General features: G+C 34.7%; 1 protein-coding gene across 3 annotated transcripts in view; it reads left to right on the forward strand.

The window, feature by feature from the left end:
* Positions 1–12,588, forward strand: part of LOC128219592 (transmembrane protein 164-like) — a 34,847-nt gene that overhangs the window by 9,077 nt on the left and 13,182 nt on the right. For 2 of the 3 annotated variants that reach the window (XM_052927423.1, XM_052927422.1), the window contains exons 2-3: positions 5,269–5,631; positions 11,622–11,738. In XM_052927423.1, the coding sequence (XP_052783383.1) occupies positions 5,311–5,631; positions 11,622–11,738 (438 nt within the window). In that variant the 5' untranslated portion in view covers positions 5,269–5,310. Of the gene's footprint in view, positions 1–4,500; positions 4,620–5,268; positions 5,632–11,621; positions 11,739–12,588 lie in introns of those variants that run through there. The other variant, XM_052927424.1, reaches the window with a different exon arrangement.

The following is a 12,588-nucleotide window of genomic DNA, read 5'->3' on the forward strand; positions in this document are numbered from 1 at the left end:
CTAATTCTTGGCCTTAGAAGTTATTGACCAGCCGGGGTTTGAAAGTGTGTGGTACCGGTAATGTATTGATTGGCTATGGTTCTGGTACTATATTTAATCATTAATAAATTGGTTTTCTATCCATTATAATATAGCATGTCTTTTTGTTGACACAGCATAAGGGCTCGATTGATGATTCGAGATAAGAACAGCTAGTGACTTAAATTGGCAGATGTTTCATTTAAGAGCTTACTTTAACAGACAGAAAAGGCAATGACATATTTTAGCGTATGTGTAAAATTAGGAATTTATATATTTCTTGAAAAACATTCCTTTAAAATGGTGTTTATACATGTATTTTAAAATAGTTTCCATATTTTAATTGCAAAAATACACTATTATAGAGCATTTAACTTATAGAGCATTTAACTTCCGACCAGGGAATTAAGACAGTTAGGGAAATTGATAAGTGAAAAGGTAAAATGTTAACTTGAGATGCTTCCGCAATATGGCCCCTGCTTATGACACTCGAAGGATTTCCTTGATCAGTGGTCAAAATCGTTCAAATGCTGATGCCAAAAATGTGGTAAAATTCAAGCTTGTTAAACCCAAATTCTAATTTCTCGGACTGAGTGACCATATTGATCATTTGGTTATGCATGGTACCAGTATCTGACTATGAGTCTATGATATATTTTTTTATTATTTGATGAATGACAGAATGATAAAAAAATACCATTACTTAAATTTTATTAAGGCTGTGTTCACACTTATGTTTGGACTGACGTTTACCGAAATTGATTAAGTTGTACAGAGTTCGCCTAAGTAAGACTCTGTTGGCAAACGTCGACTGTCACTTTGGCGATAGTGAACTTAGCTGAAGTCCAACAAAGGCCAATGGGTACCCTACACAATGAGCTCAATGGTTATGCAAGGGGCTAACGTTGAAGGACATTCAACAGCGAACCCTTAACTACATGTAAGGCGAACTTTTGGCAGCGAATCTTAACTAAGCCTGCCTGGATCGAGCCGATTTTCAAAAACATCAAGGTCTAAGTTTACCATCGCCATGCAGCTTCATGTTTGCCAACAAAGTCCAACTTAATCAAGGTTCAGGAACGTGTATAAATGGAGCACAATTTATGTTACACCACTGTATATTTCCTTACAACGACAAAGTTTATGCATGTTAAATTTTTTCAACAAACACAGCATTTGCCAGCAAACATCACCTCTTATAGACTTTTACAACTTTCACTAGACGTTTGCCCTAAAGTCAGTAAACTTTGATCCAAACTTTGAGTTGTTAACCCAACTTTATGATAATCATAGGGTCCATTATGTAATGCATAGTACAGTACTGTTTTTAACATCTCCATGTGAATAATTAATTAGCCGTTGTTTTTATGGCCGCTCTGTTATCAAATTACTCTCTTTTGTAATCTTTCTCAAGGGATAACTTTTGCCATGCAGTATCAACATTAATCCAGTTGGGTTTTTTGGAAGGAATAGAATATAATTAATCATTTAACAGGGATTTGATACTGATTGATTTCATCATGAATGGTAAAAAGCTTGAGTTTAAGCAGGAATATGGAGAACACTAAATGGGTCAGCCATGATTCCCAGGTCAAAATCTTATTCAAAGCAGAGGCTTAGCACAATGTGATTTATGGTTGAAATATGAATTATTTGTCTGTCAATGCCATTGTAAGGATGGCGGTTTGAGGCAATGTGAATTAATTACGTCAGTCAAGGTCAGTTTTAGTTCAGCAGTTTGGCACAATATGATTTATGTCTGAAATATGAATTATATGTCAGTCACGCTCATTTTGTGTATGGCGGTTTGACGCAATGTGATCTAAGTATGTCAGTCAAGGTCAGTTTTAGTTCAGCGGTTTGGCACAAATTTAATTCTGAAATATTATATATCAGTCAGGATCATTTCAGTACAGCCAGCAGTTTGGAACAATGTGATTTATGTCCGAGATATGATCAGATATGAATAAGGGGTAAAAATGATGTCGGTCAAGGCATTTTTGCAGTTGCTGTGCAGGTTTGAACATTGTGTTATCAAGATTGGGAAAAGAATGTTAATTGCCTGATATGATTGCGCTGCATTCAGAAATGCACAATGTATCTTTACATGCAGTTACACTTCTCTTCAATTAAATGTTCAGCAAGCATTGCTAATTAATCAACTTCTTTGTTATTTTGTGATCATGTGTTCACCTCATGTATTAAAACATGAAATTTAATGTGATTGACCAGCTATATACAATTCTATTGTAATCAATTTTGACGCTGTTCTTTTAAGGCCACACCAAATTTATTTTTTGTTCATTATTTTTCATAAAAAAAAAGCAAGTGAAGAAAAAAAATAACAATACTTCTTAGAATCATTTTTAAAGAAGAAAACATAATTGCCCTTTGAAGTATAATTATATATTGAATTAAACAGTTTTGTTTTGATTTCATGGATTATGTAATGCTTTTTTGCTTATCTAGGAACTGTAACTTTAAGAAAATTGAAGGGATTTTAAGCACCAAATGTACAAATTGTCATCTAAACTCGCTTTCAAAAGACTTGTTCATGTTTTAAATAGGGCCCAATATATTGAAAAAAAAAGTATTTGTGTTAAATGTGAACAAAAAAATGCTTGCCAGATAAAAATGATAAATCTTGATCTAAAGTTTAACACACATTTGTTGATATTCTGTTCTATAAATGCAGGAAGATTATATAAGATTAATACAGGAACTAGTACAAGTCCAGTAAGGGCAGAGTTTATAATCATTCATTGTTACATTCCATATACCCAATAGGTATGACCCTGGTGTATGTCAGATAATTATTGTTCTGGGCTGGCATTGATCAGGCCCAGGCTTTGTTTATATATGTATGTGTGTGTGTGATGCAAAATTAATATCTGGTGGTATTCTGTGGATACATTGTGGATATATTGGACTGTGATCACTCTGCAACTCAGTAGATTAAAGTGTTCAATGGAGATAAACTAGGTTAAAATATTAGAGTTCTGAAGGTCCTGAGTGTTTACAGTATAGGCGGGTATGGTAAACATGCTTGTACACATTTGTAATTAACATGTAGCATACCAGGAAAGCCAGAATGAACATTATTCTGAAAGAACACTTCACTATTTGAAATATATTGATTTTAATGGTTATATGTTGAATTGATGGATACCGTAATAATCTAAAAAAGGGAGTGTTGTAAGGAGTTCAAGCTACTGTACAGTCAGTCTTATAATGCACCAGTCAATTGTAACTACGGCCCACCCCAGGTCCGGGGGTATACCGGGGATAGCCTGGAAAATGGGCTGTGTTTTTACCCTCCAGTTGGCCCTGCAGTGCCAGGTGTATGCGGTGGTTTCGTCTTCATGTCAAAAAATAGCGGGAAATGGGCCTTACCTAGGGTCCCTGGGGTGTGGGGGCATTTGGCAGGGATTTTACCAGTAGTTTGTCACTCAAGGTGGGGATTTTACCCAGGCTTTGCTGGACCGAAAGACAAAGTCCCTGCTATTCCCCGGACCTGGGGGGGCCGTGGTTACAATTGACTGGTGCATAACTACTTGCAAGAGACTACGGTAGTGCATATGTCTTATAGGGCCAGATACCGAAAACAAATATGTTTGTGCTTAATGTGAATAAAATACTTGTTATAATGATAAAACTTGATCAAAGGTTCTTAATTTAACAGCTGTATTTATAAGAATAATGGATTGAAGCGACTGATGCTCTTTTTTGCCAAGTAGTGGTTAAACGTTAATGAATTATTTAGGGTTGGCTTTACCAACTTATGTTCAAAATAGTCACTTGAGGCTGCCACTGTTGCTGTTTGCCGATGTTTGTTCATAAAAGTAAGTCAACTAACTCAATTTTAATTGTTTCAGTATTATATCTGTGAGTGAGTTTGAAAGTTATATTCCTGAAGATTCAATTACTTACTGACAAGTCAGTGTAAAAGAATGGCAATAAGGAAAACTATCACAAAAAGTGTTAAATTTAATTTCCCCTTTTTATACTGTATTCCTGGATGCTATACTTAACACCACAGTATTTCAGTCATTTTTTTTACTTTAATACAAGATATCAGTTAACTAGTATTTCTGTTATTTATACCAGTTTAAATTTATGCAAATTGTGAAATTGTGAAAGTTTATAACATGATTGTGGTGCAATATTGGTATTTTTTAATTTCATGATGGAAAGAATTTAGAACTACTGCTGATTTTAGGGAGGGATCTGTTTTAAATGCTACAGTGGACTTTTCGGTTTTGTCATATTATCTGTCCTTCACTCACAGTTTTATCTCGTATCAAAAAGTGACTGAACAATTAATGTTTCTTTTCATCATGTGATGCATAAGGAGGGGTTTAAATTATGACCTATAAACGATTTTCCAGTTACAATATTTATCTGTTTTTGTCAAAATACTTCCTTCTTCATATAAGAAACATAACTTCCTTTTTGATCTGTCATTTTATGTGAAGCATAATCGTTTTGTTGTTCAGGATAAAATAATATCAAGATATATGATATATGGCACTTTTTCATTGAAGTCTGTTACTTGCCCAGAAATATTGTCTGTCAAGGACTGAGGGAGGATAGATATCAAAGTGAGCTTGCTCCAGTTATTCCTAAGCGTGAGGACTCTTGTTTTGGTGCTTATACAGGCTACATTGGTTTGATTTTCACGTGATACCTGAACCTCAGTGTGTTTGACTTTAAAGCTCCATTCTCACAGATTGAGCGTTTTTACAACTTTAAAAAAAAAAAAGATTATGGATTGAACCATTTTTTTGCTTAAATGTCGCAGTGTTTTATGTGTAACAGTATGTTAAAAAATTGATGATGAAAATGATATTTCCAGCAGTTTTCCAAACTAATGAGATCTGTCAAATTGTGGGTAGTAGTTTTATATGACTGATTGGAAGGCATTAATGCAAAAATCATCTGATTCTGAGACAAACACTAAAAATATAGTTAAAATTTTCAGTCAGTGAGAATGCAGTTTTTATTTCTTCAAGTTTTATGCAGAACAAGTCATGATTGTGAACAATGTGTTTTTATCCAATTTGAATGCACAATGTTAGATTATGTTCTGCAGATAGCGTTGAATATATAACTGTGTTGCCCGAAGTATTGTATCTAAATGGTTATCGAGTTACAAAATCAATGAATAATGTTTCATACATAATATCAGTTGGGTCATTGACTGCATGTAAGCCTGTATTACAATTAAAACAAAGTTTCTTCTCATTTCAGGAGTAACCACTTGTGTTTGACGTAACAAGCACGAGGGCGGCCATGTTTGAGTGGGCTTACGTCGGCGTGGATCATACGTTGCCCGGCAATGGCGGACAAGAATGTGTGGACTTTATTCCAACATGGCAGAAAATTGCCGAAAGTACTCTGGCGTGCCTGTTTGCAGCGTGTTGTTTCAAGTTCGCCTACAAACGTGTTACATTGCCAGCGAAGGTCATCTCTTCCGACAAAGCGGGAGACTGTGGGAAACGGATTCTCCTCGTAGTGATGTGCTTGACGTTCGGTATTGAGCTTGGATTTAAGTTAGCCACTCGACAGTTTATATGGATATTCAACCCGTGCCACATAACAAGTATGATTCAGGTGGGTCCGACTCAAAGAAACTTGCAGTTCTATTTTTCTCAGACATAAACATTGCCACTTCATCTTTCATGCTGAGGGATTGACCAACTCTGAGCCAAGTAAATCAGCCTAATCGTTGACCTTTTTTTATACTCATTCCTAGGCAATGATTTTCTGTTTAAAATTATTTTTAGTTTAAAAAAAGTGCATGGTAATAAAGCTGCACTCTCACAGATTGAGCATTTTGACAACTTTTTTAATTTTTGTCTTGGAACACGCCAATTTTTGCGAAAATTCATGGAAACCAGTTATATAAGACTGCTGACAAAAATTAGATAGCATATTTTTATATTTAAGTTCAAAAATTGATGTTTTAAGCATTTTGCTTAAATCGTTAGTAACGTTTTTTTTTCTAGGATTTGATTTTTTGTCAGCAATCTTATATCATTGGTTTGCAGGTATTTACGCAAATATTTGCTCTTTCCAAGACAAAAAATAAAAAAGTTGTCAAAATGGTATATCTGTGAGAGTGCAGCTTTAACATTTTAAATATGCTGCAGGCATCATTCTGCTTCAAAATCATGTGTGGTATTTCCAAAAGTAATTTCCTATAAAACTTATAAATGTGTCAAATTCCTAGAAAGTTAATAGCCAAATTAAAAAAAAAATGTATAAATATATTTTAACATAATAGCATCTAGTTTTTATACGCCCATATTACGATGGCCGTATTATGGGAACACCCATGGCGGGCGGGCGGGCGGGCGGGCGGCTCCACAATGTTGTCTGCTCTCTAACTTGAACATTTCTCATCCAATTTCCACCAAACTTCATGAAAGTGTTTGTTGGTGAAATATCTAGGTCAAGTTCGATAACCAGCCAAATCGCTTTAGGCACTCCAGAGTTATGGCCCCCTGAATTTGTCAAAATTGGCCATTTTAGCTTTGTCCGCTCTCTAACTTGATCATTTCTCATCCAATTTCCACCAAACATCATGAAAGTGTTTGTTGGTGAAATATCTCGGTCAAGTTCAATAACCAGCCAAATCGCTTTAGGCACTCCAGAGTTATGGCCCCCTGAATTTGTCAAAATTGTCCATTTTAGCTTTGTCCGCTCTCTAACTTGAACATTTCTCATCCAATTTCCACCAAACTTCATGAAAGTGTTTGTTGGTGAAATATCTAGGTCAAGTTCGATAACCAGCCTAATCGCTTTAGGCACTCCAGAGTTATTGCCCCCTGAATTTATCAAAATTGGCCATTTTAGCTTTGTCTACTCTCAAACTTGAACAGTTTTTATCCGAATTTCACCAAACTTGCTACTATAAATGTTTGTTGGTATATATTCTTGGCAAAGTTCTATAACCAGCCAGGCTCTTCAGGATTATGGCCCTTGAATTGGTCAAAATTTGCCATTTTTGCTTTGTCCACTGTCTAATTTGAACAGTTATCATCTGATCTTCACCAAACTTGCTGAAAATATTTGTTGGTAAAATAAATCGGTCAAGTATGATAATCAGCCAAATGCCCGAAGCACTTCAGGATTACTGCCCTTGCCATTTAAGCTTTGTCTACTCTCTAACTTGAACAATTCTCATCTGACCTTCACCAAACTTGCTGAAAATGTTTGTAGCTATAAAATCTTTACCAAGAATGTTTACCGGTATAAATGCTTTGCCAAGTACACACTGATTGTCTCTTGGGTACGATTAAGGATGAATCATCTCTTGGAGACGATTTTTACATGAATGTTGTTTTTCAAATCCCGAACACGTTGATCGTCTTTGGGCATGATTTGGGATTAATCGTCTATATCTATAGACACGATTTTCAGGAGCCTTTTCTGACTTTGACTTGGTCCCCAAAGGTTCTAAGTGCCTATGAAAATTATAGACATTTTAGCACCTTTTGACTCGAAACCCTCCAATTAAAATAAAAAAATTCTACTGTTAATGCCATATTGTGCCAAATCATTTGCTTCTTGAAAAGCTTGCTTCTCAAAGGGCCAATGTGACAGTAAGTTGTCTTAGAATCCAAAAAATTATTGATGGGCGTATTTGTGAGTGTCACTCTTGTTAATTAAGTCAATGAAAATAGGTATTTCGAATATTCTCAATTTATTACATAAATTATGAGAAGTTAGATACTTAAATAAGGCAAATGACTTAACTTAGGAAATTGCTGAAGTCATGTTTATTTTATAATGCCAGCTCAGCAGGTTTAAATTTCATCAAATCTGTATCTTAATCTAAACCAGGATTTCAGTGTATTTAGAAGATGAATTATACAAAAACATTAATTACTGAAATCTTATAAGCTCGCTTAGATATAATATAGCTTATTTTGTTTAAAAATAGCATGTGATAATATTTTTATTACAGTTTGCATTTGTGCATAATCATCATGTAAGATGAACCTTGTTTTACGTTCTCAAGGAACTCAAATGAGATATAAGAAACCATTCTAAACGATTATGGTATATTAATTTGCATCCTTAAATTACTTATTTTAAATCTTTATATGCAGCATAGATGTTGCCTGTACTCCAATTTTAAGGATTGTATTAAAAACAAGTATAAATTTGATAAAAAATAAATAATCTGATAAAATGCTGAAATATTACCTTTTATGAAAACACAATCATGTACAAATATAGATCAATCTTTTAAGATATTTCTATTCTCCAGGTCAAGGAAAATGTTTGGTCATTATTTAAATGTACTTGATATTGACCTCGAGGATTAAAAGCATAATGTTTGCATTCATTAGTGAATTCTCTACAATACTCCAGTACATGTACATATATTAGTGTTTTTGATTTTGAACTCTTTCCTTTGAGTTACAAGTATTCGTGTTTTATGTCACTCGGGACATAAAATAGTACAATTTAAATTTAAGCTCAATAAACATTCAATCAAATTATAGAGAGTAAAATTGCATTAAATTACAAAATTTTATTTTGTTTTATTTATAATGTCAAATTTTATTTTTTTTTAATAATGTCTGGCAATGATATGAAAATATTAAAAGTAGTTGATCGCAGGAAGCACATTGTAATACAGGAAGCAGGCTAGCTTGTCAAGGCTTGAAAACGTGAGGCCGGATGACCCATCAGATTTTAAAACTAGGAGCCATTTTCAGAAACTGGTGGGCCAGGGACGAAATCCTATTCATATAAATCAGATGTATATATATTATTGTATTAAAATACATTTTATTAACCTTTTAAACTGCTATCAACTTTTATAGCTCCTCTATTGATTAGGCCTAAAAAAAAAATTGTTTGGTTAGGGTTACATCCTTAAAAAAAAATAGGTAGGGTAGGTAGGTTTTTTTTTTATTATTATTTATTTTTTTTATTAGGTTTTATATAAGAATATAATTTTCATCAATTCATTGGGGAATGGTGTTAAAGCTATCTTCTGTACAAGCATTTAAGGTTTAAACTTAATATTAAAAAGCAATTAAAATAAAAACGAATTTTTTTTTTGTTTTTTTTTTTTTATTTTTTTTTTTCAAACTGACTCTAAAAACGGTAGGGTCGGCGCCTATTCCGTAGGTAGGGTCGGGTATCCCGAACCAAATGTATTTTTTTTTAGGCCTTAATGCCATTAAGAAGAACTTGATAGAGATTGCACAATAAACACACAAAGTCATAAAGTGAACCTCAACTGCCATTATTTCTCAGAACTCACTTTGAAATTTAACAATTAGAATAATAAATCAACTTTATTGCAGTTTCATTAGAACACTGAGTGTTAAGTTATTTGGGAGATAGGGCCTGGGCAAATTTGTGACATCATTGTCATTTAGTTTTGTTTTGTTTTGTTTTGTACCAAGATACATACTCCAATGCAAACAGTCCAGTAGTTTATGCACCCCCCAAGGACCAGGGATTAGCGGGGATCCCCATCTTGAGTTGACAAATTGCTGGTAAAATCCACGCTTAATGCCCCCGCACCCCAGGTACTCTAAGTAAGACACATTCCCGGCCATTTTTGGCGCAAAAACAAAACCACCGCATTCACTCGGCACTGCGGGCCACCTGAAAGGTAAAAACATGGCCCATTTCCTCGGCTATCCCTGGTATACCCCCGTTACCTGGGGGGCCGTGGTTACAATTGACTGGTGCATTACTTCTTGCAAGCCATTTTTATGAAAAGAAAATATTAATCGATTTTATTGGTTAATACTTTCTTTTCATGATAACCTACTTCCATTACAAAGCCATTGTATTGTAATGGCTACTGCACATGTGCTCGTCCTGGTACTAGCAGGGTATAAAACAGTTACAAGTCGTTGTCAGATATCGGCGTTTTCAGATTATATAATGGAGAACCATGCATGCTGATCGGCCCATACAGAGAATATTTGATGTATCAATTGAAATTTAACAGTGCCACAGGCGAATTCTTAGCAGAACACTGAAGAAAGATAATCTATAATCATGAATGACTAATTGTGATGTTTATCAGAGAATTATCAGGAACCCCCAATTTGTCAATTATTTAGACCAGTTAACTGTTGATAAAATATTTGCAGAGTTACTCCCCTTGTTTGTCATCGGTATGTGGCGCTTCTGTTAAAATTGTGCACATGGAATACATTATACATTACTTACTTGCATAAAATCAATATTATGGTTTGGAAACACAAAATATGCAAAATTGTATATATATATATATATATATATATATATATATATATATATATATATATATATATATATATATATATATATATATATATATATATATATATATGTAAATACATTAAAAACATGTACTGTCCTTGAATGTTTAATTACGTAACTCTTCATAATTATCCGTCATCAGTAATGGCATTCCATCATTCCATTACAAGGAAAAATAGGATTGGATCCCAACATGAGACAAATGATTCTCTGAAAGTCAGCCAATATTGTTATTAGGTTTCTTCGGTCCTGTGTTTATATTATTCTAGCAAGAATACGAGTCTCTTCGGGACAACTTGTCAGCATAATTTAACACATGGTACAACCATAGTTTAGTTAATCATATCTGATTATAGTAGATATGGAAAATCAATGCCTTAATGGTGTGCTGTAAAATATTATCAAGGAATGAAAACGACAAAGGTCCTATCTGTGTCTTTATATAATGTCGTTTAGAACCGTTTTGCCGTCATGCCTCGATATGGAGCCCTTGGCTTTACCAGCTCTGGGCCTCATTTATTTATCAACATTTCATTCTGAACTTTGAAGTTTGATTTTGTCATCTTGTCATATGAAAGGAGGTCAAGTATTGTTATAGGTTTAGTGTCGTTGTGTGCGGCAACCTTAAAAACCTTTATCCTTGGCTTAAAAATGTATGATATTCATATAAAGCTTGTTGTAGGTGACTTTAGCAATATTTTTGGAAGAAGCATTACTTAACTTCTTGTTCTTTTGGGAAATATTGGTTTGAAACAAGGGAGTGTCAGAATATGCTGAGGAGGCCCCGATACTTACTCACTGCTAATGCATGTTTTCTTAAAATTAATAATTCCTATTGCCAAATGTTTTTTGTTCATTTATTCATGATGCATTTTCTGGCTGATTATTGTGGGTTTGTTCTGTTATTAAGTGCACCAGGTGACTGCAGCTAAGAAGCACAAGCTTTACCACAATAAAACTTACTTCCTTCTTCTGTATATAAACTCTTTAATGCAACTACAGTTGCAAGATTCTTGAATCATTGCACAATAATCCACATAGTTTTCATTAAATTTTGTATGAAATTCTCTCAATATAGTATACAACTAATTTTTTATTCAAGATACTAACATAATTAGCGGTCTTGTGACCTACGTATATTAAGCCAAATCCACAGGTTGGACACCCTTCTTGACTGATCTTCATTTTTTGTACCTCTTTATCTGACCAAGTTTATTGATCTAAACAGTTCATCTCTGTTAACCTACATTTCAAATGATATCATATTGATAGTCTGATTACTTTATTCATATATCTACATTTCATTTATTATGTTACAGATCTATATCCTTGCAGCCCCGCCGGGAAAGTTTGTGACGGCAATGTTCCGTATCCACCTTCACATGCTCACAGGTGCCCCCATAGCAATTATCTTCCCAGTCATCAACACTAGACTGGTATGTATGTGCTCACTCTTTTCTTACCAGCCTGCCAACAGACTGTTAACAGAGAGAGTAAGAGCTATCAGTCTGATGTACTGTCACTGTAACAAGTCTGCCATCAGACAGGTAGCTTGTACTGTCACTGTTACAAGTCTACCATCACACTGAAAGCCTTTTACTCTCATTGTTTCCAATCTGCTATCAGACCGGTAGCTTTAACTCTCACTGTTACCAGTCTGCCATCAGACTGATAGCTTTTAATCTCACTGTTTCCAGTCTGCCATCAGATGGGTAGCTTTAACTCTCACTTTTACAAGTCTGCCATCAGTCTATAGCTTTTACTCTCACTCTTAACTCTGCTATCAGACTGATAGCTTTTAATCTCACTGTTTCGAGTCTGCCATCAGATGGGTAGCTTTAACTCTCACTGTCACAAGTCTGCCATCATACTAATAGCTTTTACGCTCACTGTTACCTGTCTGCTATAAGACAGGTAGCTTGTACTGTCACTGTAACCAGTCTGCCATCAGACTGATAGCTTTTGTTGTCACTGTTACCGGTCCGCTATCAGACAGGTAGCTTGTACTGTCACTGTAACACGTCTGCCATTAGACTGATAGCTTTTACTCTCATTATAACCAATCTGCTATCAGACAGTTAGATGGTACCGTTAGTGTACCCAGTACATGTTTTCAGACTGATAGCTTGTAATCTCACTGTAACCAATCTGCCATCAGTCTGATAGCTTGTAATCTTACTGTAACATAACTGCCATCAGACTGATAGCTTGTTATCTTACTGTAACATAACTGCCATCAGTCTGATAGCTTGTAATCTTACTGTAACATAACTGCCATCAGACTGA

Source organism: Mya arenaria, chromosome 15 (genome assembly GCF_026914265.1).
Source record: "Mya arenaria isolate MELC-2E11 chromosome 15, ASM2691426v1".
NCBI lineage: Eukaryota > Metazoa > Mollusca > Bivalvia > Myida > Myidae > Mya > Mya arenaria.